The sequence below is a fragment of the Aquarana catesbeiana genome, linkage group LG08, assembly GCF_042186555.1.
Source record: "Aquarana catesbeiana isolate 2022-GZ linkage group LG08, ASM4218655v1, whole genome shotgun sequence".
Lineage (NCBI taxonomy): Eukaryota > Metazoa > Chordata > Amphibia > Anura > Ranidae > Aquarana > Aquarana catesbeiana.
Window position 1 is genome coordinate 166,434,358 of NC_133331.1, and position 27,648 is coordinate 166,462,005.

The 27,648-nt window shown below is 39.6% G+C and overlaps 1 protein-coding gene across 2 annotated transcripts in view; it reads right to left on the reverse strand.

Moving 5' to 3' along the window:
- Positions 1-27,648, reverse strand: part of LOC141106160 (cGMP-dependent protein kinase 2-like) — a 397,387-nt gene that overhangs the window by 261,882 nt on the left and 107,857 nt on the right. For both annotated transcript variants that reach the window (XM_073596694.1, XM_073596693.1), the window contains exons 2-4: positions 15,838-16,441; positions 11,893-12,059; positions 8,748-8,861 (exon numbers count right to left, since the gene is read on the reverse strand). In XM_073596694.1, coding sequence (XP_073452795.1) covers positions 8,748-8,861; positions 11,893-12,059; positions 15,838-16,298 — 742 coding nt within the window. In that variant the 5' untranslated portion in view covers positions 16,299-16,441. The remainder of the gene's footprint in view (positions 1-8,747; positions 8,862-11,892; positions 12,060-15,837; positions 16,442-27,648) is intronic.

The window sequence follows — 27,648 nt, forward strand, 5'->3', positions numbered from 1 at the left end:
TGGTGAATGTTTAACTCCCCTGGAACATCTGCTATGTATTTTGGGATAGAGGCCCGGACCGGGTTTGTGGTCACAAGCCTATCTTGCTTGCTGTTTGGTAAGCGTGCATTTCTCATGGTGGTCACTTTTTGGATACAGTGGTGGTCTGTCAAGGAATCAAGTGAATTTATATATGAACTCACACACTTTATTTACATTTTTTGAATACCTTTTATATATTTCACAATTTTTTTGTGTGTTGTATATCAATATCAATTATATTTAACATTTCATCTAATAATTGGAAGAAATTAATTAATTAATTAATTAGTTAGTTATTTATTTATGTATAGATTTAATTTTTCACAATTAAGGTTTTTTACCTAATTATTTACATAGAGTGAATTATCTGCTAATGTTCAATGATTTAATATCTTTATTTGGGATTTTCATTTTTCATTTTTTATATTGGATTTAATAATTTCCATTTTTCATTTAATTTTAGCGCTGCTACTGTTTTTTTTCTTTCTGTACTGTTTGGTGTATCTCACTTCTAGCAGCAGCTTCCTTTATATTGTTTCTGGATATAGCGCGGTATTACACTTTTTTTGTTTACTTTTTTTTCTTTAAATATAGTGCCGGGGGGATCCCCTTAGTCTGCCTTTAAAGTGGCCCCTCTTACCATGTATAGAACTTACTGCAGCAAAACTGACATATATAAAGAAAAAAAAATGACATTTCGGTCAAGGTTCACACTGAGCTGCGGGAATGAATCCGTGCGAGTTTAGCTGAACTGGCATGATTTCACTCCCGCATGTCAGTCCCGATTTCAGTGGCGATTTCACAGACATCTGTGTGGGTTTCTGCACAGTTGTCAATGGAAATTGCACCCCGAAATCGCAAAAAGTAGTACAGAAACTACTTTTTGAAATTGGTGCGGTGCCGCAAATGGAGCCCGATTAGGATGGTGCCATTGTCGGCAATTGCCTCCGTTTTGACATGTCAAATCGCATGTCAAATTGCACCAATGTGAACCAGGGCTTAAACTGATTTTTCCTGCAAGCTTTCTTTATTTTGTAAACAACAACTTGGGGAGCCAGTCTGTATGATAAGGCCACATTTAAGTGCACTTGGAACAAGATTAGAGATTTTTCGGATAAATTCTGGTGTCTCTTTGGCAGACTTTGGATGGAAATAACAAAGTTTTGTACCACAGTGAGCAAGCCTTATGTGAAGAAGCCAAATTATAGTTTACTCAGGCCAAGATTAATGATTTTTTTTAAGATAAAGTCTGGTGTCTCTTTCGCAGACTTTGGATAGAAGTAACAGGTGCAGAAAAATTAGGCCTTGGGTGTTGGTGGTGCCTTCACACCATAACCCTTCACAGTTATCCTTGGCAAACGCAGGATTTGTCTCTGCTCTTAAAAATGATGTCACACGCTTTAACTCCTCACAGTTACTCTTGAAGGGATTGGACCCTGCTGCAAAAAAAAGCAAATGATATGCACCTAGCTGTCACACAGGTGTGGAAAAACTGGGCCTTGAGTGTTGGTGGTGCCTCTGCACTGTAACCCTATGGAGGTACTCTTGATGAAAGCAATAATTGGACTTTCTGCAAAAAATGCCCTTGCCCTTGTCACACAGGTGCAGAAACAGTTGGCCTTGGGTGTTAATTGTGCCCATTAAACCAATAACAAAAAATTACTTAAAGATAAAATAAACACCCACAAAGCTAGGCAGTTTAGACAGTCTTGCAGAGATTCCAGATCCCAAAACAAATTTATTTAGCAATATCGGCATCAGGGGCTTGATAGCTGCTGCTAATCCAGGACTGATTCATTTTGGGAAATGTCAGCCAGTCAACGGAGTCCGTGGACAGACGTACTCTTTTATCTGTCACAAAACCTCTGGCGGCACTGAATGCCTGTTCGGAAAGCACGCTGGATGCAGGGTAGCCCAGCAGCTCAATTACATACTGGGCAAGTTCTGGCCAGTGGTCTATTCTCATGACCCAGTAACCCAGTGGATCGTCTACTGAAAAGCTCTCCATCTCTGTTTTTGCCCTTAGATAATCTTCCACCATACGATGCAGACGCTGCCGATGGGATCTTGAAGCTGACAGCCCTGGGCATTGAGGACTAAAAAAGTTTTTAAATGCATCACTTAGGTGGCCCCCTTCTCCACCGCTTCTCCTTTGACCAACAGAAGCCTCAAAAATACCTTTTCCATTAGACTGTAACCTACCAGAGTCTAGAAAGGTTTTACATAAACTCCTCTTAAAGGCCTCAAGATATTTCATCCTGTGTTCCCTCTGCGAGGGCAGGATGAGTTCCGAGGTTTTCACCTTGTAATGGTGGTCAAGGAGGGATGCCAACCAATAATGATCCTTCTCCTTGATGCCACAAATTCTCAGGTCCTTTTGAAGGCTTTGATGAAAAAGAGAGCCCATGTACTACAAGTTTGTGGAGGCATAAGAATGAGAGTCCTCGAGGTCACTGAGGATTACACTATCTGGAACTGCCTCCTCCCAGCCACGTACTACTCCCAAGGTTTCTGGGGACTGAAAACAATCTCTTAAAGATTAACGTATGTCATCCTCTGCTTCAATGCCTTCACAACTGCCATAATCCTCCTCCTTCACCTCTTGTGTGGAGCCACTATACTCACCCTACACTAACACTACACTAACACTCTACACTCACACTAACTAGCTTGCTAAAAATATATTGTCACTGAGCTCTGCTCTATCTCCAACTTTGCACTGCAAAAGGTTCCGTGGGAAGGAACTTTTTATAGTGTGGGGCTGGGATTATGAGCACTGAGCCATGATTGGGCAAAGTCATCATGACTTTGTCCAATCAGGGCTCTCACAGTGCAAATTTGGGCAAAGCTTTGAACCTGACCAGCGGTCAGGTGCATTGCTTCAGTCAATCAGGGCTGTTACAATGCACTGTGCAGAGCGCAGTGCATTGCTGGGCGCTCAGTGGGAGAACATCCCGCCAATAGCCCTGCTAATTAGGATGTTCTATGAACACCTGAATGGGCGCTGTTTGGGGGTGAACCGATGCTCGGCCCGGACAGCTCGCCCATCACTACCAGGCAGATATCAAATCACAAATCACTGCAGCTCTGTATTCATTAATATATTCTTAATGCGTTGCAAGCAGTGCAAGTACCCAAAATTGACTTGGAATACGGGAGGGTGAAGCAGCACAAGAAGTCAATTAGTTGGTCAAGGACCATGCTGATATGAGGAAAGAATACAGATAAATAAATTCATCAGTGTACTGCTTGTCCTTTCACTTTCCAACTACAGGGTGGGGAGAAGACATGTAAATGTTACTGAACTGTAGCAGATATAAAATGCTATGTGGCAGTGCTATGTAAATATCAGATCTAGATGGACAGAATACAAATCCTATAGCAAGTAAAACATATCCCTAATATGTATTTTATGTGTTTACTTTGTGAGGAGTTCTGCTCAGATTACAGATAAAACGTAGTGAGGTGGACTGGTGTATTACAGCAATGTCTGGATAGAAATTTGAAAATAGAAATATCCACCAGCACACCATTTTTGTGAAATAAAATGCTCTATTTATTCGTATAAGAAGAAAATGCATCACAGGTGGACATTTTGGGAAGGCAGAAGGTCTCTTGATCAAAAGAAAGGGATAATGATTGATCACTTTGCCTCGAGAAAAGGATTCTTCGCAGTTCCAAAATGTCAGCCTGTGATGCTTTTTTTTTGTGAATAAAAGGAAAAGATTCTTTCATTTCTTTGGTGTCCTTGTGGAATTTTCTCATTTGAGTTACTGTGTGGAGGTGCCATTCACCAACTCACTACAGTGCCTGGCACAACTTGTGTTGGACAAGCCTGTAAGGTGAGCAGACAGACAAAATACTTCTAATTAAAGATAAAAAACCAGAACTACTTTGAATGGTGGCTGTGCTCCTTCTATGCATCAGAAGATTTTATTTTCAATTTAAACTGAAGTGCACATTTACGTGCTTCAGTTATGGGGCTTCTAAATATTGACCAGTATTCTAGAATAATGAATCTTGTTTCAGGCTTTCAATAGTGACCTTAAACATAAGACTTTCAGATAACTTTCTGTGCAACTCACGTAGGAGCTTGCGCACATTTGATATAGGCTTACAAGTGGATATGCAGAGCAAAGTGGAATTTTGACTAAAGTGGAGAGAAAAAAAAAACAGGAGTTTGCTTTTGACTGATTGGGAGTTGCTTGTGGTTACAAGTGTTTTTTCTTCTTCGATAAGGTTTTCTATTGGCTTTTAAAACACTTTTCATTTTCCTTTTAATTCCCCCGCTTTTTTGACACTTTTTAAACACCTTTTTTATCTTCAATCTGATAATTAAGGGGAGTGGTTACCTGATCACAGGTGTATATAACTCACTGTAAACTCACATTTGAGCTTGCTCACATTTGATGCTGGCTTACATGTAAAATTGTTAAACAAAGTGGAACTTTGACTAAAGTGAAGAGTTAAAAACCAGGCGTTGAAAACAAGAGTTAATACAGGAGTCTTCTAACCTGTAAGTAACATCTTACGTTTCCTGTAAGTAATAATATTGTAACTGTAAAAATGAGTGCTAGCAAAGTTAAAGGTGTTGCTCAGTGCACAGTGTGCCACATGTAGGGTGAGGGGTAAGTCGGGACGTTCAGGTAGGAAGATGGGTTAATATAGTTAGAAGGCGTGGTAGGGGCTAACAGAAAAGGAAGTTCAGTCCTGTGTTTGAGCACCAAAACATATTTGCCAAGTTGGGTGAAGATGTGGAGGTGGCAGTCTTAGATGTCACTGCAACCACTAACAGCTGGGAGAACAGTCATCTAGTAGGGGTGGTGAAGGCAATCCAGGAAGGCCTAGACAGTTGGTGGTAATAGGGGATTCCATATTCGGAGGAAATGATAGAATAATTTGTTGCCAGGATCGCCTCAACTGAATGGTTTGCTGTCTCCCTGGTACCAGGGCTCCGCATGTGGTGGACTGGGTTGATAAATCACTGCTAGGGGCTGGGCATGAGAAAGCTGTCTTGATCCGTATTGGAAACAATGCCAGCATACATGGAAGATGCTGGGACAGTTAAAGGAAGGAAATGTATAATCCTATTACAAGACAGTTTTATGGTACAGTTTGTAGAGGCCCCAACTAGAAATTATGCTCTGTTGGACCTGCTAATTTCAAACTAAGCTGAACTTATTACTAATATTCATATAAAGGTACATCTGGCAGTGACCATAATATGGTTTCATTTAATATTAGCTCTAAACAACAAACACATAATGGAAAGTTAAAAACATAGAATTTTAACCACTTAAAGACCGAGCCTCTTTCTGAGATTTGTTGTTTACAAGTTAAAAACTGTTTTTTTTTTTTTTGCTAGAAAATTACTTAGAACCCCCAAACATTATACATTTTTTTTATAACACCCTAGAGAATAAAATGGCAGTCGTTGCAATACTTTCTGTCACACCGTATTTGCGCGGCGGTCTTACAAGCGCACTTTTTTTTTTAAAAAATACACTTTTTTGAATTAAAAAATAAGACAACAGTAAAGTTAGCCCAATTTTTTTTTATATTGTGAAAGATAATGTTACGCCAAGTATATTGATACCCAACATGTCACGCTTCAAAATTGCGTGTTCTCGTGGAATGGCGACAAACTTTTACCCTTAAAAATCTCCATAGGCGATGTATGTGAAATTCTACAGGTTGCATATTTTAAGTTACAGAGGAGGTCTAGGGCTAGCATTATTGCTCTCGCTCTACTGATCACGGCGTTACCTCACATGTGTGGTTTGAACACTGTTTTCATATGCGGGCGCTAGTCTCGTATGCGTTCACTTCTGTACGCAAGCTTGTCAGAACGGGGCACGGTTAAAAACATTTTTTTTTCTTATTTATTTTACCTTTTTTTTTACATTTTTACACTGTTTAAAAAAAAAAAAAAAAATTGTGTCACTTTTATTCCTATTCCAAGGAATGTAAACATCCCTTGTAATAGAAAAAAGCATGACTGGACCTCTTAAATTAGAGATCTGGGGTCAAAAAGACATCAGATCTCATATTTACACTAAAATGCAATAAAAAAAAAAAAAAGTGACGTTTTGATGTCTCTTCCGCCCTGCAGTGATATGGAGACAGGTGGGGGCCATCTTCTCCTCACTCGTCTCCATACCCAGGCAGGGGACAGACGCGTTCGCCTCCGCCGCTGCCGAGGGCTCCAGCTCCCTCTCCCGCCATCAATAAAAGTGATCTTGTGGCGAAACCTGCCGCAGAGACCACTTTTATCTTGTAGCGGACTGCCCGCTGAAGAAGAGAATACCGGGGTTATGGCAGCTAGCTGCTGCCATAACAACGATATCCTCCTTCAAAGTCATCATGTAAAACAATGGTGGGCGGTCCAGAAGTGGTTAAAAGAGCAAACTTTCCAAGGCCGAGGTCTGCTTTATAAGACTTAGACTAGAAGGGAATGTTGTCACCGTAGAACAGAAATGGGAGTGCTTCAAATTGACTGTATGCAAGCTCACTGAAAAATATATTTCCAAGGCTAAAAAATAAAACCTATTTGACCCACATCCAAATTTAAAATAGCTTAAAATAATAAGAAAATAGTATTTGAAACATTTAGAAATGAAGAAACACTATCATCATTTAAACATTACAAAGAATATAACAGAATACAGAAAGAAAATGACAGGTCGCAAACAAGAGTAGGAGAAACCACCCAAAGATCTTCAAATATATTAATAGTAATACAGTAAAAGTTAAGTCTGAGCATGGAGGTCCTTTACAAGATAATTTTGAGTTGGTGTCTGGGGCCAAAGAGAATGCAAATATATTATATACCTTTTTCAGCTCTGTGTATACAAAGGAAAATGGGGAAGCTCACGTCTTTAATGGGGATAGTACTGACAAATGATCCACAATGGATCAAAATTGACATGGTACAGAAATATTACGACAAAAAAAAAGAGTGGGAATAAAGCACCTGGGCCGGGTGGCTTACACCCAAGGGTCTTCAAAGAATTGAGCTCTGTTTTATCTAAGCCATTGTTTCTAATTTTTAGAGACTCTTTAATGACTGGCATATCATACCACTGGATTGCCATATAGCCAATGGATTGCCTATATTAAAAAAGGGATTAAAGTCATTACCAAGTAAATATAGACCTGTTAGTTTAACTTCTATAAATCGGGGAGAGATAAAGAAGACTACATAGAAGAGTTTTTGCTAGAAAATAATATTAGAAGAAATAGTCAGCATTGATTTCACAAAATACTGAAGCTGTCAAACAAGTCAGATTTTTTTTTAAAGAGGTAAGAAAAACCTTAGACAAAGGAGTGGCTTTCCATAGTTTGCTTGGGTTTGACACAGTTCACCACACACGGCTAATGTATAAGTTAAAGTCTGCAGGCTTGGAAAATTCAGTTTGTAAATGCATAGAAAATGGGCTTAAAGACTGTATTCAGAGAGTAGTGATCAATGATTCATACTCTGAATGATCTAGGGTTATTAGTAGTGTACCCCAAAGTTCAGTGTTGGGACCTATACTTTTTAACATATTTATAAATGTAATTAAAAATACCATTTCAGTATTTACAGAGGACGCTAAGTTATACAGAGGCATAACATGCATAGAGGATGGCTCCAACTTACAATCTGACCTCAGTACACCATTTCATTGGAAAACTATGTGGCACATGAAGTTTAATGTTAATAAATGTAAAGTTATGCACTTGGGGGTTAAAAGCATGCATGCAGCATACATTCCTGTAGTTGAACAGCTGGGGGAGTCAGTGAAGGAGAAGTATCCTGGGTGTTCTGGTAGATCATAGACTTAATAATAGCACGCACTTCCAAACTGCAGTTTCTAAACCTAGCAAAAATACTTTCTTGTATTAAAAGAGAAAGAGAGAGAGAGAGAGAAAGAGAGAGAGAGAGAGAGAGAGAGAGAGAGAGAGAGAGAGAGAGAGAGAGAGACATTGTTTTTTTCCGCTGTACAAATCATTAGTAAAATATGATCTGGAATATGCAGTTTAATTTTGTGCACAAATTCACAAAAAGGATATCAGAGAAGTAGAGAAAGTGCTAAAGAAGGCAACCAAACTAATAAGAGGCATGGAGGAGCTCAACTATGAGGAAAGATTAGCTGAATAGAATTTATTCTTTCTGGCGATTAAAGGGAATACGTTTATTATATGAATATATAAATGGTCCATATTGTGAACTTAGCGTAGAGTTATTCAGTTTCAGGTCATTACAAGACCCAGTTCTGACCAGCTCAGTTTTGTTTAAAATCCAGGGAATATCCGATTGCCTCCTGAGGGATGAGGAAGGAGTTCTTTTCCCCGCACTGGAGCAAACTGGATCATTCTTTATTGGGGTCTTTGCCCTTCTCTGGATCAACTGTGGGTATAGGATTGTGTATATGGGGGTTTTCAATAACTTATTTTTCTAATGGTTGAACTAGGTGGACTAGTGTCTTTTTTCAACCTAACTATGTAACTATGTATTGTAGCTAATACTGGCTATTGAGCTCAGTTTTAATAAATATGCAAGGTGCAATTTCTTTGTTCTATTAGCTTTTCATTACTAAAACAAGTGCTTATCTGCAGTATTTCCAGTTTAAATGGTGAAGAATTTAATCAAAACTAAAAGCATACAGAGGCATACATATTATCGATATACTGTTTATGGTTCTATTTTTTCCAGCTTGTGCATGATTATATTTGACTCATACCTTTCACAGTTGCCGTTCTTTTGCAGTTATACAGAATGGCTAATTCCCCAAAAGCAGTCCCAGGATGCATTTGTCCGAGCAGCCGAGAATTCTGAATAACATCAAGCAAGCCCTCTGCAAGTGAGCATAATCACATTAACCACAGTATATTTTTCAACCACAATGATTTTCTCCACTACAAGCTCACAAAAACTAGCTGTTGAAGCCAGAACATGTCTTCAGCTCCCTTTGTTGACTTTACAATATTCTAAATCTTGATTTTATATTGCTGCCATGGAATAACTCTATTCTATAAAAGGGACACTATGATAAAAAACAGTAAGGTATACAAATCATCAGGGTAGATTCACCTTCTTGAGGGAAAATGGATATTTAAAATAGTAGCAATGATTAGCTCCACCTCTTCCATCTTTAAATCAAAAGAATAAGTGTCAACATAAAAGACAAACCTCTTCTTAAGCAAGTTAATTTATTTTATTCATGGCTATCAGGAGTAACTTAAGTTCAACATGTTGATACACCATTAACCAATCAAGCCTGTTTGTTTGTGTTTTTTTGCTTAAATAATACTACTAGGGCCACCTCACACTAATGATCATGTGTATGTGTGTGTGATAGTACTGGACCAATAGTAGCAAGGTTTGATTCTGATGAATACACAATGGAGTGAGTTCTTTAAAGGAGCTAATATGAAATTAAGGAGCAAGGTCCTTGTTGGGGTCCCAGGCTGCCACCACTCTGATAGCGACAAAAAGAACACTCAGTTGATGACAAACTCTGTGGTTTGTATTGAGGAGTGCCCAGTACAAAAGTTCATACCACTTAGAGGTCTTTTTGAAATTTCAGAGGAAAAAAACCTCTCTTTTCCTCCTGGATGGAGCAGAAGATGTAATTAGCATGCCAATAAGATGCAAGGATACTTATATTGTGCCTTGATAAAGAGTATCAAAACTTAATGACATTATAAACTGCTGCCATGGTTTGTCACTGACGGCAATTTGTCAGCAACAGGATCAATAAAGGAGCAGAGAGAACACTTATCTGCTACTATGGTAGTCAGTTAGGTATTGCTCCGTCATTTCTCCAATGCTGACAAGTGAGAACCTTTAGTATTGGCCAGGGAGGGAGTAAAGCCATAAGAGAAGATGAGTCCTCAGCTTAGCAGTCCTGTTTCTGGCAAGTTGGCACTGATAACAATATCGTTAATGTGACATGGTCCGTACAGTCTAATGACAAGCATGTTTTTTTACGAACTTCTGGCATTTTCTAATCCTATACATGTATAGACTTTGTATATAACAGATATGTTTTATATAAAAACATCATTCAATATTTTCCTGCATGTACAGCTCCCCCACTGTATTGACTTTGCTCAGGAAATAACTCCCCATAAATAGCAGTTTTAACACATGATATAATCCCATGCTGATGAAGGTCTTGATTTATGCTAGGACTTCTACTTATAAATATTTATTTCTATTGGAAAGTGAACACATAGTGGTGGAGTCTCAGCAAGAGCCTGCATTCAAACTTCATGAATGTGTAGGTCATTTATTGACACAAATTCTAGTAATACTTCAGAAGATTTCCACCTAATTATGTAAATGTTTTTCAGTCAAGAGTAACAAGAACTCACAGGGGTAAATACATCAATGCTTTTTGGTTTTTTTACTAAAGAATCACACATTTTTCAAATCCACTTTTACAAATGTGTGAATCTTGGGTAAAAGTTCTGGGATCTGGGTGAAAATATTAAAGAAAAGACCCCATGAAAATAGCATTGTCTCTTTGAGGTTGTAAATGGCCCTGCTGGTGTTTCTGAGTGGACCTTGCATGTATGTACACTCCTAAGGTAATACTACAGAGGTAACAAACCAGTTTCTTTTCAAACATATACAAATTAAACCATCTCTTTTATACAGTGCAACTGCATTCATAACTTTTTCTTTTTGGTTTTGGCTAGAGTAGAGAGGGATTAGAAGACCTGTCTAGTCTTTATTTCTGTCTCTGTCTTGGTTTGGGAGATTCACCCTTTCTATTTGCCCTGGTGACCACTGAGTGTGAAAGTAAAAGAAAATCCCAAATTTTGAGTTTTCATGAGAAAAGGAATAGAAGGGAAATTATCCAATGGGGACACTATTTTGGTGACCCTGGTGACAGCCAGGGATTCTTTGTACTTTGTAGGGATTGCCTCTCACTTCCTGTTGTGGCTATGGAACAGAAAGTGAAGGGAAATATCCCTAATGGAACACAGATGGCAAAAAGCTGACAGGGTTATAACCCTCCCTCATTCTATCCAAAATAAAATAAAATAAAAATTTGGCCTTTGTTCTACTTTAATGTTCAGTTTAATGCGCTGATATTACAAGGTGGTAAAGTCAAAGAGTTTTCTAACAGTATTTTTTACCTATATGTCTTTAGACAAGTCTGTGTAGTCATTTAAAGAATGCATTGTGCTTTTCTGGAAATGTTGTCATCTACCTTGATGAGGTTATCCATAGTGGGTTCCAGTTCAAAGACACAATATTACTTTGTTTCTACTGTTCCTACATGGCAGCAACTGAAATCTGAATATTCTCATTAGCACAAAATACTTCTACTACCATATCTACACAATAAAGGGTCACAGAACCTATTTTACAATGTATTTTTTAATTGACCTGCATTATAATATTATATTTATACAAAATATACCTATTAAAAATCTATCAACTGCACATCTGCATAATAATGTCAGTGCAGACAAGCAGCTTTGGATGCCACCTAGTAATCTTTTTACACTTTTAATAATTTATTTAAAAAAATGATGTATGGAAATAGAGGACATATTGTCCATAGCAATTGATTGGATGCCTATTTTTTGTTTCTGACAGGTACTAGAAAAACAAAAGATATAATATGGCTGGTTGCTGTGGAAACCCTTCCAAACATAATTCCTCCACTTTTTAAAATCATCTCTATTAAAGGGCAGGTTTTAATATGGAATGTAAATATTGGTCTTTTGTAGTTCCAAACTGTCCATATACTGTACTTTTTTTTTTTTTTTACAAACCACCACTAAAATGTTAATCAAAATGTCAAAATTAAGACTTTTGGAAAATAATTTGCTAAAACACAAAACAAATCCCATTGTATAATTTCTTACCTGCCAAAACATAAAGATGGTTACCCGCTGCCCCTTCTTGAATGACAAGCTGTGATTGACTGTACACCCTTTCATACATGCAGTCCACCATTCGACGTACATGTGAAGCTTCCAGCTGTCGTAGGAAGTCATTACTCATGATTGCTCCAGTGATTAGCTTTTTAGCGCTTAAACAAAAAAAAAATAAATAAATACAGTGTTTATTTCTTATTTGGCCATATAAATTTACTGTATAATTATCATATCGGCAGATAATCACAATTAAAAGTAGTGGCGTCTTTAGGTATGAGTAATCTAATTAATGGAGGGCCTGCAACAAATCCTTGCTTGGCAAATGTAAATATTTGTGCTGTTCTCTCACGCAGCAGAGAATAAATGTCATTGTGAATATAATTTTCACAACAGTGTGCCTCAGGACGAGAGAGGAATAGTTGGAAGTGTCGCCACATGGGAGGCTGTACCCAGTAATCATTTCGAGCCAGAGACACTAATGTTCTGTTCCATATTTTTAAGCCGTATGAGAAAATTGTTTTGTTAGCCTCTGGAATCATTCCAAATGTTGGCCTCATGGGAGTTTGACTGTATGGCATTTCAGAAGATGATCATTAACGTCATATCAGAAATGCTCAGCGGTACTGTAACCTTTTAGCAAGAGAGCTAATTGTTTTTCAATTGGCAGAGCAATCGTTTGACAATATATGATGACACTGTGGATAGAAGGGGCATCTTAGTATATTTTATGCACAGTAATGATTCATCTGTGCTAATTTTTTTAAAATATGGTGAACCATGGCAGAGTATTAAAAATATCACTCTGAAAGCTTTCTGAGAACTGTGTTATGCCCTGTATATTTCAAACACAGCTCCACACTGTAGAATATAGGATTATATGAGTCAGCTCTCATATAACCTAAGGATTAGTACCTATTGGAAACTATCAGTATTTTAAAGTGTACCGCCAACTTTTTTAGGTCTGTATAAGGTTGGCAAGGGCTAGAACTTCTGTTAGATTTGTGTAAACATCTTGCTCCCTGTCTGGGGAGATTTGCACTGTTGACCCTTGTCACTTGGACTGGAAATTAGAGAAAATCTCCATAACAGGAACACAGCATAAAACATAACAGAAATTTCTAACCCTTTTTTACAGCAAAAGTCCATAACATGAAAAAACAAAAATTATAAAATTAGAGGTCAATAAAACGTAACTAATTAAAAAATGTTTGCAATAAACAGTGGTGGGATCACTATTCATTGAATTGACCCAAGTATATTTTGTAGCACCTTAAAAATATATTCAAAAATGGCATGAAAAGTAAGTCAAACTATGTCACACAAGACTAAAACTTTGAGGCCCCATTCACATTGTACAGTGTATTTCTATTACTGTAAATCAGTACCCATTTGTTTCAATAAAGCCTACTGTTTTAAAGCACTGTAGTCCGCTATGCTTCCATTTTTTCATGTCAACAAAGGACTTCCAAAATGAATGGTAACACTCAATATTACATGATACGTGCATTTTTGGCTTTATTTTTAGCTTTAAAATGGAAACTAGTTATGAGGCTTTTCCCCCCACTGTACGTAAAGAAATGCATTAGCATAGGTGCTGTTCCAGCACAAACATACAGTGTTATGCATGTATATCATTCATGGTGTACATTATATGGTGGCTTTGCAATCTAATTAAAAGGACAAGCCCTATACAGTGGGGTAAAAAACTATTTAGTCAGCCACCAATTATGAAAGTTCTCCCACTGTAATTGTAAACTATGAGAGACAAAATGTGGCAACAAATCCAGACAATCGCATTGTCTGATTTTTGAAATAATTTATTTGCAAATTATGGTGGAAAATAAGTATTTGGTCACCTTGAAACAAGCAAGATTTCTGGCTCTCACAGACCTGTATCTTCTTCTTTAAGAGGCTCCTCTGTCCTCCACTCATTACTTGTATTAATGACACCTGTTTGAACTTGTTAACAGTATAAAAGACACCTGTCCACAACCTCAAACAGTCACACTCCAAATTCCACTATGGTGAAGACCAAAGAGCTGTCGAAGGACACCAGAAACAAAACTGTAGACCTGCACCAGGCTGGGAAGATTGAATCTGCAATAGGCAAGCAGCTTGGTGTGAAGAAATCAACTGTGGGAGCAATAATTAGAAAATGGAAGACATACAAGACCACTGATAATCTCCCTCGATCTGGGGCTCCACGCAAGATCTCACCCCGTGGGGTCAAAATGATCACAAGAACGGTGAGCAAAAATCCCAGAACCACATGGGGGGACCTAGTGAATGACCTGAAGAGAGCTGGGACCAACGTAACAAAGGCTACCATCAGTAACACACTACGTCGCCAGGGACTCAGATCCTGCGGTGCCGGACATGTCCCCCTGCTTAAGCCAGTACATGTCCGGGCCCATCTGAGGTTTGCTAGAGAGCATTTGGATGATCCAGAAGAGGATTGGGAGAATGTCATATGGTCAGATGAAACCAAAGTAGAACTGTTTGGTAGAAACACAACTCGTCGTGTTTGGAGGAGAGAGAATGCTGAGTTGCAACCAAAGAACACCATACCTACTGTGAAGCATGGGGGTGGCAACATCATGCTTTGGGGCTGTTTCTCTGCAAAGGGAACAGGACGACTGATCCGTGTACATGAAAGAATGAATGGGGCCATGTATCGTGAGATTTTGAGTGCAAACCTCCTCCTATCAGCAAGGGCATTGAAGATGAAACGTGGCTGGGTCTTTCAGCATGACAATGATCCCAAACACACCGCCCGGGCAACGAAGGAGTGGCTTCGTAAGAAGCATTTCAAGGTCCTGGAGTGGCCTAGCCAGTCTCCAGATCTCAACCCCATAGAAAACCTTTAAAGGGAGTTGAAAGTCCGTGTTGCCCAGCGACAGCCCCAAAACATCACTGCTCTAGAGGAGATCTGCATGGAGGAATGGGCCAACATACCAGCAACAGTGTGTGACAACCTTGTGAAGACTTACAGAAAACGTTTGACCTCTGTCATTGTCAACAAAGGATATATATCAAAGTATTGAGATGAACTTTTGATATTGACAAAATACTTATTTTCCACCATAATTAGCAAATAAATTCTTTCCAAATCAGACAATGTTATTGTCTGGATTTGTTTCCACATTTTGTCTCTCATAGTTGAGGTATACCTATGATGACAATTACAGGCCTCTCTCATATTTTTAAGTGGGAGAACTTGCACAATTGGTGGCTGACTAAATACTTTTTTGCCCCACTGTATCTACCATACAGGACTTTCAAACTCTCTGGTAAGTACACTAGGTGAAATAGTGGGCTATACCTGTATGTGAAACAAAGTTGAATGTTACCCCAGCATTTTTTATTCCTGATATGTGTATGTTGTACCATGTTACTTGTGTTAAAAAGTATTTTGTTCTCTTTGTATTTCTTCCTTTGTGTGCAATACCTGGTGATCCTGCCAGTCCCCCTGATTTCCCATTTTGTGCTGACCATGCTAGGCAGAGAAGCACATCCTTTCCATCCTTCCCAGTCCTGTCTTCTGATGGCCAAAACTGGTGCTGACATGCCCCTTGCACACCTCCTTACTGGGAAGATCAGGGATCTGCTGTTTCTCTGCCTCCCGCTGAACTCCACCCCCACCTCTCCAAGCCCTTTATGCAGCTAAGAACAGAGATTATGTGATCCCTCATAAAATATATATATTTTTTTATAATTTTTTTTATATACAATGTATATAGACAAATATTTTGCCTCACATACTGTATCTATTTCAAACCGAATGTGTTGTTTTACAAGGCAAGGGTTCACATATACTTTAAAAAACTTTGCTAGCATGGCAACTGTGTATATTACAATAATTATGTCCATTTAAAAAAAAAATGTATTGATTATGTAGACAGATACACCCATGTCTCCAGTTTATGTTCTTACCTTGAATCCTTACGGACACAGGTGACATCTGGGTTCTGGCAAGAAGGATTGTAATAATGCCGTGAAGTTGGCTCTGCTGAGACTCCTTCTTTGGCTTTCTGACGTCTATGAGTATCTGTGGCTTTCTCATTATGCTGAGCAGGCCCTTGGTTAATAACACTTAGCAACTTTTTCTTTTGACTTCCTTTCGGGGACACCTGGATGTTGTAACCGATAGCATCCTGCAGTTTGTCTATTTGAATAGATTTTGTTTCTAGTTCCTTTTCCAGGTGCCGGATTTTTTCATCTTTTTCTTGCAGTTCTTTCCATCTCTGCCTCAATTCTTCTTCTAGAAGCAGCACAGTATCCTGCAGTTTAGTAAAGGCCCCCGAGGAATGTTCTCTCCTCCTAGAGGACAGACAGCTATCCTCCCTCCGTGGGGCTCGGATAGTTCCGTTTCCCATGCTGTTCTGGTTGTACATCCCGGAGGAAAAGTACTTTGCTTAACTGCCACTTAGATGTCTGTTCTTCTCATGATCTTTTTTTTTTAAGACTCCCAAATGTTGGTCGCAACAGAGAATGTTTATGCTGATAACAGTTCCATGTTCAGAAATCTATTCATGGTCTAAGAGGAAAAAAAAACATAATTGACAAAGAATAAATATATCTCAATTCAGCATGCTAAACAGTTTATTACGATTATTTCAAAATAAATTTCATGAATTGAATACTTTGAAATACATAAGGGAATCCTGCAAAACAATATAAACTCAAATAGGCATAGATTTATGTAGGCATTCATTGCCTGTCATGTTAAAGTTCTGCTTCATTCCCTGCAGACATTAAAGTCGTATTAAACCCCAAAACAATCATTAGATGTGGTGTGTACATTAGTCTTCTTTTCTTTGGCTTTTTACCCATTTGCTTTCACCCTATGATCTGGCCAGTAACACACCTCCGGTATTAGTGAGACACAATTCTGGAGGAATTAGCATAGGGAGAACAGTAGACATCAACATTGTCAGTCTGGGGGGTGGGGGGTAGTGTTAAACGTATTAGCAGATTTAAATACACTAACAAATTGAAGCTGAACTCTATCTTTTAGGGGATAAAGGTTTTGCCAGTGATATGTGTTTTTTTTTTCATCCGTGTAAACTGATGCATTCTGCTGGAGAGCTTGAGCTTGTGAAAAAAAGACAGACTTGCTGGCTGGATCACCAGATGAAAATAGCAGAAAAAAAGCCTAAAAAGGAAACAAATCTATTTAGCATGTCTAAGAATTGGTAAGCTGCAATATAATAAATGTTTACTTTTGAGTTCAATAATGCTTTAAATGATTTTTGTCTGATGGATGTGACTTTACCAATTGTGAACATCTAATGATAAGCCTATTGGGGCCTTAGACACCAATAGATACTCTTCCCAGAGGTCTTTTAGGGTAAAAACTATTAAGCTATTAAGAATTTTTGCCTAATAGCCTATTTTTCCCTAGAGATGAGTGCATAAATCTCTCAACTGTTTCTTTGAAGGTCCATGGCTGGATACACACAAGTGCTCTTGAGTTTTAAATCTTCTACACTGGCTGAAGCATCAATGCTTTTCTGAGTCACAGGGTTCTATTCAGTCAGTGTATTGATAGGAAGGGGAGGGCAGCAGAGTAAGAGCATTTCAGATGCTACAGGCGTCATTCCATTGAGTGCACAACAAAGCAAAAAGCTTCACTAAGTGCTTGTGGGTATTGAACAACTCAGCTCAATACACATTTTAGCACCTGGAATTGGGCAGCCTTCAGAAGCCATAAAGATTCCATGTAGAGTGCTGACACCTGTGTAGACTTATGCCGCGTACACACGGTCGGACTTTTCGTCTACAAAAGTCCGACAGCCTGTCCGACAGACTTCCGACGTACCTTCGGCGGACTTGCGGCAGACTTTCTTACGAACAGACTTGCCTACACACGACCACACAAAAGTCCGACGGATTCGTACGTGATGACGTACACCGGACTAAAATAAGGAAGTTCATAGCCAGTAGCCAATAGCTGCCCTAGCATGGGTTTTTGTCCGTCGGACTAGCACACAGACGAGCGGATTTCGGGGTCCGTCGTACTTACGACGTAAAGATTTGAAGCATGTTTCAAATCTAAAGTCCGTCGGATTTGAGGCTAAAAAAGTCCGTTGAAAGTCCGGAGAAGCCCACACACGATCGGATTACCAGCCAGCTTTAGTCCGTCAGCGTCCGTTGGACTTTTGTAGACGAAAAGTCCGACCGTGTGTACGCGGCATAAGCCTACTTATGGCTAAAGACATTAGAAATGAGGAAATAATCCAAATATTAAAGAATATTTTTTATATAAAAACAAATCAATTCAACAAATATAAAAAATGCAAATGTTGACTGTCACCTGGCAGCTAGTATGCTTTTGTCTTAAAGTAGAACTAAAGCCCACTTTTCTTTAATTTTGTGTCACCACTGTCAGTTTTTTGCCAACTGTGGTGTCCGTTTATGAAGCAGTGAAATCTATTCACTGCTTCGTTCTCCGGCATTCACAGTGAAGATTTTTCTCCTCTGTGTGCCTGTTTATGAAGCTTTGTAGATCGCTTCACCTTCGGAGGAGTGAAGAGATCTACAAATGCTTCAAACAGTGGAGAACGGCCCCTGATACTGGAATCTCGTGAGACTTTACGAGATTACAGCACCAGAAATACAGAGATGTCAGTTTATTAAGCGGTGATAAATTATCACCGCTCAATACACGGACGATTAATGTTAATAAAATAATGAGTCCCCCTACATTATATACATATGTATACACACACACACATTATATATGCATGTATATACACACACATTATATATATATACATATACACATTATATGTATATATATGTATACACATAAATATGACAGGGGGACATGCTTACAGTGTTGGGGGGTCTGAACGAGGCATAAGGAAGTTAAAAATCTTCCTCCTTCCCCCTCAGATCCCCCCAGATTTCCTCTTCACTCCCCGATTCACCACCTCTGAGCTGGTGAACCTGGGAGTGTGAATTCTGACTCAGATCGCCAGTGAAGCGGTGAGATCACCGCTTCATAAACTGGCCCTTACTGTGTCATTCATGAGAATTCTCCACGTGTAGAGATAATCGGCGGGAGAACAAGTTCAAACATGTTCTCCCCCGATTATCACTGTTTCATAAACTGTTTATGGACTGTGATCAGCGGTGATCCTCGGGATCACCGCTGATCACTGCTTCATAAACGGACACCTGTGTCCCATTCAGGAGATTGCTCTTCACTTTCTGTCCCATAGCCAAAGTAAGAAGTCAAAAAAACAAAACAAACTGAGGGAATCCCAGGTTGTCACCAGGGTCACCAGAGCTAGGATCTTAATTTAGGCCTCATTCACACCTGAGCGTTTTGTAGCTTGAAGCCTGAAGCTACAAAACGCTGGAGGGAAAAAAATCAATTATTCTCTATGGAGATGGTTCACATTTCCACTCCAAAATGCCTGAAGCCAGAAGCTCCAAAACGCCTGAAGCTCAAACAAGTTCTGGACCCTTTTTTTTTGGCAGATTTGAGTGTTTTCTTGCTTTTTACATTGGTGACCTTTTGACCTGTACAAAATCGCTGCAAAAACACATCAAAATTGTGGCAAAAACAGTAAAATCGTGCAATTTTCTTCCTGAAAATGCTATGCTCAGGTGTGAATGGGACCTAAAGATCTCCCCTCTATTCCTGTTCTGGTGGCAACCCAAAATTAGGAATTTTCTTTCACTTTTACTCTCAGTGATAATGGTAAACAGGACAAATAGAGAGGGTGATTCTCCTTAATATGGATACAGACAGCAATAAAAACACTTTGACAGGGGTTCTAATCCCATCTTAAACTAAATAACAACTTTCTGTTGGGTTTACAGCATGCTTCCCTGACATTGGAGTCAAATCTATGTCTGATGTATTTGGGGGGGGTGGCTAAGAGAATATCATCATGCATGTAATATGATGTAATCATACTTGCTCTTAAGATTACAAATACCACTGTTCATACATCAAAACAGGAATAATATCCCAGAGACAAAATATTCTGTACTGAAGCACAACATATATGACAGACCCCACTACCACCACCAATTCAGAATGTGTCTGATCTCCCATTCTGCTAAGTCAATCAACTTATTAAAGAGGAAGTAAATGTAAAAGTCCATGGATTGTTTGTATCTATAGGTAAGCCTATAATAAGGCTTACCTATAGGTACTCTAAATATCTCCTAAACATGCACCGTTTAGGAGATATTTACTGTATATGCTGCAGATGATGTAATTTGTGCATGCGCTCTGAAGGAATGGCCACCTGTGCCGTTTCTTCAAGCCCTGTGCTGTGACCAGCGCCTCCCACGCGCATGCATGGGAGTGGCTTCACGTGGCTCCGGCCAGTCACACAGTCGGAGTCCGCGGACCCAGAAGGAAGATGGGCGAAGATGGATGTGGATTCCAGCGATGACAACGAGGGCTTCGTTTACAGGTAAATTTCACATAATGTGCTAGTATGCGATGCACATTATGCCTTTACTTTGCAGGTCAGGAAAAAGAAAAAAAAAGAAGCATCATTTACTTCATCTTTAAGTAAAGATTGGACAAACAGTTCCGGGAAGGGTTTGAAAACTGGTTTTAAACTGAACAGTCCTGTTTTTTATTATCGTTGTCCTGTTCCCAAAACAGACAACCTGCATAGGAAACAAGAATTCTCCCATACTGACCCACCCTGCCCATTGTGTTCTACTGGTGGTCACATGAAAGTTTGATACTACATTTTTGTCTTTTTTAACGATACTGTTATTGTGAAATAAAAATGTGTTTATGTATTTTGTACTGCCACGTTAAAAAGTATTAATTTAATATGTAAATACCTCTGTTAAGCTTTACTCAAGAAATACAAATTTAGTTTTGCCATAAACAATAAAAAAAGTTGCACTTTTATATGAGGAGACTGAGGAGTTATAAACTACCCAGGCGAAGGAAAAAGGTGTTGATGAAAAAAAATGTTCTTTACCATACTTGCTTCCGCATTGTTACCAAAGTTCTTTAGATAAGCCACTTTCACTTTTTGGCATAATGCAATACCCTTTAGTTTTTCATGCACCAAAGGGTGGCAACCGCAACTTCTAAGTATGTACCTATTAAACTGTACTGCCACTGCCACTAATGTGTGTTAATATTGGCATCCCTGACACCAATGCTGGGGATTATTGTTGCAGTCACTGACATCATTGCTGGGGTTTATTATTGTGGTCACTGACACCAATCCTGGGGGTTATTATTGCATCCACAGATACTAATGCTGGGGATTTTTATTGCATCCATAAATACCAATCATGTGCGCTATTATTGCATCCACTGACACCAATGCTGGGGGTTATTATTTTTGGTAACTGTCACCAATACTGTGGGTTATTATTATGTCTGCTAATATCAAAGCTTGGGGTTATTATTGCGGTCACTGACACCAGTGCTGGGGGTTTTTTTTGCAGTTACTGACACCAGTGCTGGGGGTTAATATTGTATCCGCTGACACCAATGCTGAGGGTTATTACTGCATTCACTGACACCAGTGCTGTGGCTTATTAATGCATCCACTGACACCAATATTGTTATTATTGCAGACATTAACACCAACACTAGGGGTTATTATTGCGGTCACTAACATCCACATCGAGAGATTTTTGTGGGGGTCACTGACATCAATCTTGAATTTTTGGGGGCATTTTATTGGCACTGACACCAATGCTGGGAGTTATTAATGTGGTCACTAACACCAATACTGGAGTTTATAATTGTAATTGTACTCTAAGTTTCAGTACAATGTGCATTACAGTACATTGCAAACAATGCAGCAGGACCAACATTTTTAGTTGTTTAGGTGCATTACAGCCTGTTCATCCATTCAATGCAATGCACCTCACCACATAATACATGCTTGTATTGTGCACCCCTCTGGAAGTTTCGGGGGGGCCACAATATAAGGCCCTTTATAAGTTTTCAGTTGACCATCACTGCTTTAAGCCAAATAATCAAAAGCATCTTATTTCTTTGTTATCTTGCAGAAATGCTTCAGTATTATAAATGCTTTATGTGCTAGGGAGTTCTTCTGCTATAGAAAGCATGTAGACCTGGATGCACCTTCCAGGAATGCCAAAAAAGGAGCCAAACAGACCTTCATGAACCTTGCTAGGTACAGCAGTGAAAATATTATTTCTCATATCTCTGTTTCAGCTTGTCAGACACTCCAATGCCTGCCTTTGCCTTTGAAACAATATTGATCTCCCTCCAACACTAATATATTTTTTTTCTTGGCTGCAATAAGCCAGAATATGTTGACAAGCCATCAGCTTTACCCTTTGCATCCGGATATTATTTCTGTTTCTGAACTTAACTCTGATGGTTCTACTAGATAAATATGAACCTGTTTTATATAAATTAGTCTATGTTTATTAATACCATAAAGTAAGAATGAAGCTCTGTAGAATAATTTTATTTAGATGGATCTTACTGGTGTCTTTAAAGAATATTTCTTTATTTACATAGACCTAGTCACAGCAAACATATATACTGTACATTTGAAAAAGGTATATAAAGCAAGACACATGTTTTATCTATTAATAGCCTCTTTACAGTATTGAAAATATACACACATTGCCGGTAAAGATGGGAAACCTAGAAATCCACTTAACATCTGATTTGTAAGCATGGTAAGTCACATGAAATGGTAGATTGGTGCAGTTCTTACTATAAATTTCATCCATGGCTATAATCAGTATAGTTCAGTAATCAGTTATCAGAATAAAACCTAACTAAGGCAAACTAATGTTTTATTGTATTTTTCATAGAGCAGAAAGGGTGTCCGTATTGCATAGATTGGATAGGCGCAATAGTAAATGACTCTAACAAATACACACAAAATAGATTTACAGTGGGAAAGAGAAGGGTTGAAACTTTTGACAGCTTTTTTTTTTAATGCTGTTTGTGCCTTCTAACCTGGTGATAAATGCACCCTCCATTTCTTGGATGAGCATCATAGGGACAATCTCCGCAACTGAATCGTTGACAGAATTTTAATTCTTTACTCTATCCAAAATTTAAAAAAACATGGAGTTATTATTTAATGCATCATCTCTCAACCAGGGTTCTGTGGAAGCCTAGGCTTCTTCCTAAGGCTGCCTTGTTCTTTGAGCAGTGAGCAGTGGTGGAATAATTTCCTTTCTGGTGATATCGGTATAGTTCTTACACCAACATCACTTGGCACAGTCAATAATGTGGAAGCAGTTGAGCCTCTTTTGTTGCCTCTCATTGACACCAGTTTTCTTTTTATGGTTTGTAGGTGGTGCATTTTTACCACCGTCCATTCATGTAAGAGCCATTCATCCCCCTCATCACCAAGGTAAGGGGCATTCTTCCCTTTGATTTTAGTACAATGCCCAGTGGTGGTCAGAGGGGAATATGTCCCTTACATTTTTGGTCAGTGTTGTGCATTGATCAGCAATGTAGTGAGGTCCTTCTCACACTGACTATCAATGTAAGGTGGGGGCTTCTTCCACTTAAACTCAACATAGTGTGGTATTCTTCACACTGATCACATATGTAAGGGAGTCCTTCTTTCACTGACCACTAACATTTTCTCACAATGACCACCACTGTGAAGAGGGTCCTTCTCCACCAATGGATTCTCCCACTGACCACTAATGTATTCTTTCATTGACAACCGATGTAAGAGGATTCTTCTGCCAAGGCCACCAATATAGTGGAACACTACTACTGTATATTCACTGTCTATATTTCTGGCCATTATCATCATGTGTAGCTTTTGTTTTCATGATTATTACTAAAAATAATTTAGTCATATAGAGCAGGAGGTGCTAAACGTAGTCTGCTCTGATGATCTGACCTGAAGTTTTTTTTCCTCTTCAGTAAAAAGGTTGATAAAACCTGGTTTAATTCTACCACTATATATGGTGTCAATAAAATATGTATTGGAAATAGGCAGGTGACCCACTTGGCATCTGTTTTGCTTTCTTCTAAATTAGCAGTATTAGAACCAGGTAGATAAAAAGAAAAATGTTTCCAACCTCACAATGTTACCATATTAACCATGGCATAATCACAATTTTAAGTTTTGAGGGTTAGGTTCAAATCCACATTTGTCTATTGCAGGTCGCCCTTCTAAGCAGAGGGAAAAGTTCAGGCCTCTGTGCCCAACTTCTGTTACAATGCATGCTGTAAATAGCTGCTCTTTTCCATAGAAAATGTTTCACAAAAAAAAAATCCAAATATTAGACGGTCAAAGCAGCCACAAGGTATTGTTTTTATTCTAATGGAAGGAAGCGGGGGAGAGAATACTCCTATTTTTATATCTTAAAAATGAGTGATGAGTCAAGCCTGCAATAAAATAACAAAAGGCTTACAAGACGCTCAGCAAGACGCACAGGAAAATGTCATGCTGTATCAGTTGGACATTCTGTTATTAGTATAAATGTTTCTGAAGCCTGGGCTGTTTCTACAGACACCTTCATTGTCCTTAGTATTTTGACATTATAGTTCCTAATAGTTTAAAAATGTGAAAAGATCACCAGTCATGATGCAGCTTTAGTTACAGAAAACAAATGGTTGTCTGTACATTGTACGTTTACAACCACACATGTAAAATCTCACAGGGTGAATAATCAGGTAGCACAGCAAAAGAAAAAGCATAAATTATGTGAAGATGGCCAGGGCTATATTTATTATGAAGGTACTATGGGCAGGTGCCTATAAGTGCCTTATAGAAAATAAGGTAAACCAGATATGCACATTTTATATTCTGTGTTTTTGTTACAATATTTGACTACCACTGTAGTTGTTAAGTCAAAATGAGCACTGGAACCTTAATAGAGAAGGCTGCAGCAGACATTCCTAAGACGTTCTGCAGCACAGTTAATATGTTTCTCTGCAGGCACCAAGCTTGTGGTCTATACTATTTTACAGTAATGACAACAACTAAATAATACATTTTAATACATATTAACACTTAAAGATTGATAACTGTTGGAAATGCAGGTGTAGGTTAGTTAATTTGGTGATAAAATAGTTGCTCCTACTTTCTGTAAGTAAGATTGCTTACTCCCACTCTTTCCTAATATGCAGATTGCTCTGAGAAATCCTTCTGCTTCTGCAAGATGTCAAAAAAGGGGGCGTGACATCAGATTTACTTGTAGATCAGTATAAACTTTGCAGAATTTCCTGAACCTTCGGAAAACATTTAAATAAACAATACCTGCCAAGGTCTTCACAAGCACCGCCCATGCTCTGATATGCAGATACCACTTTTGCTTCCCAAAGTTGATGGCAATCCAGTGCCCATCCTGCCTTCTGCACATAGATATTGGTATGTTAACATGATGCGCATGCTTTATATCAAACAATTAGGCATGGGAAGCAATGGGCCAACCATAAACTTTTGGAAGCAAAATTTGGATTTCAAATGCTTGGGCTTTCAGAGGTCCCAAGGTGCTCAATGGAAATTAGCAGGTATGTGCATGAACCTAAGGGCTCCTGATTTTTGTTACTATTGTTGCTTTGTAGGATTTGTGGGTTTGAATTTCTGAAAGATAGTGGCCAATGTAGATTTACATTTTTACATACATTTTTTTTTTCAAAAATCGTATCATTAAGATTAATTTTAAAGCTGGCCATACACTAAAAGATCTCTTTTGTTCTGATAGATTTCTCCATCCACATTAATTGAGCAGATGGTCAAATCTTCTCAGCAAGTCTATTGTATTGTGACAGCCACAAACTTCAAATACCAAACAGTGTGCTCCATTCACAAAAGTAACTTGCAAGTGATATGTAGGGGTCTGGACCCAAGTTGCCTAAATATCGCATTCAATCCTGAAACTGTCAATTCACTATACTGTTTATATATATCAAAAAACACTTGGTCAGTGCGCATGCGCGAGAGCTCCGACATGGCCGCCTGAGCCGAGAGCTCCGCTCCACCCCGGACCGCCGAGCCGCACAATAGCCGCCACAGCCCGCTAACGGGATACACAACACCCTCCCCAGGAAGGGGATCTGCCGGGGATCAAGGGGGTATGTCTGGGCCCCAGGCAAAACGAGATCTTGGCCCCCAATTTGCCTCGGCGGGAGCGGACCTGCATCCCAAGATGGCCGCCAGCACGGACGGACTGCTGCATCCAGGAGGCATCCACTCCAGGACATCAGAGTGCAGGCCAGTATTGACCCCCCCGACCCTGACTTACGCTCAAGCAGCACAGGGACCCTCTCAAACTCCACATATCCCTCCGCACGACCACACAAAGAACCAGGCCTCAGCAAAGTCCCCCTCAGAGACGCTGTCCCTCTCCCAACAAGAGATGCTCTCACAGGCCCCCCCTGCACAGGCCCCAACACTGGCTCCTACTATGTTCCAATCTGGACTATCAGTATCAGACCTCACAGCAATACAGGAAGCCATGTTTGTTAAATTCTCATCTCTTCTGGAGAAAGGTCTGGCAAACACAGCTAATCAAATCACCAATACTATTAAAGCGGACCTGTCCAATTTAGGCGCCAGAATTGAAGCCATTGAGGACAAAGTGGAATCCACAACCACTAGAACCAACCAAAACTCTGCTCACCTCAGGACCATCCAAGATCAATTAGACATGGCCCTTTCCAGGATCGACGAACTCGAGAACCGGTCTAGGAGGTACAACTTCCGAATAAGAGGCCTTCCGGAAACCTTTTCGGACATACCCTCCACGGTCCAGGACATCATAACAGCCCTTATTCCCAACATTCCCCCCCAGCGTCTTGAACTGGACAGGGCACACAGGTCTCTTGGACCCCCCAGACAGGATGGCTCCCCAAGGGACATCATAGTCAAGCCACACTTTTATGCGGTTAAGGAAGAGGTCATGCGCCAATCCCGTCTGAAGGCTACGCTGCAGCACCAGGGTCACCAGATCCATATTTTCGCTGACCTCGCTCCTACAACTATTCAAAGACGCAGGACACTTAAACCCCTTCTCACGGTCCTCTCTCAACGGGACATCAAATACCGCTGGACCTTCCCCTTCGCTGTTAAGTTCTCCATCCAGGGCAAAACCCACTCATTCGCTACCCTACAGGAAGGGGAGAGGCTTTTACTAGGCCTCAGGCTGATATCCCATGAAACTCCAATGGACTTTACGCCTGCTTCCTCGGGCTCTACTAAACGACCACCACCAGGCAGCCCGGTATCCCCACTATGGTCGAAGGGCCCTTCCAAGAAGAGCAAAGAGGGGAAACCACCCTAAGACTGACTTACCCACCTCATAGCTTCTCCCCAGTCTCTCCAGAGACATTTTCGGGACTGTTCTTTCTCCCAGATGATGGAGCAGGAGCTCCAATTCCTTCCCACGCCTTACAGACATGACATCCCCCACTGCGTCAATTTCTCAGATGCTCACAGTGATCTTCACCGTCTTCACCGTTTTCTAAGCCTATCCTCTCCTCCGGATACAGAAGGCCTACACCACTCACTCACCTCCTTTTTCCTCAGCACTCCGAATGCAAAATCAGCTAAAATGGATGGCAGCTGCCCTAGGAGAAGTAGTCATCTTCAAGAAATTCAATTCTACAAGATAACCAAGATACCTCTCTCATAATGAGCAGATTACTGGACTAGAATGGGGTCTTAGGTTTAGCTGGGCCAATTCTTAGTTCAGTCAGAAAACTTGGTATACCTGTGTTCTCTTTACCCTTCCCGCTTTGCAGGTGTAGGTCAGTTAGACTAGATAGATGGGGTCTCTCTT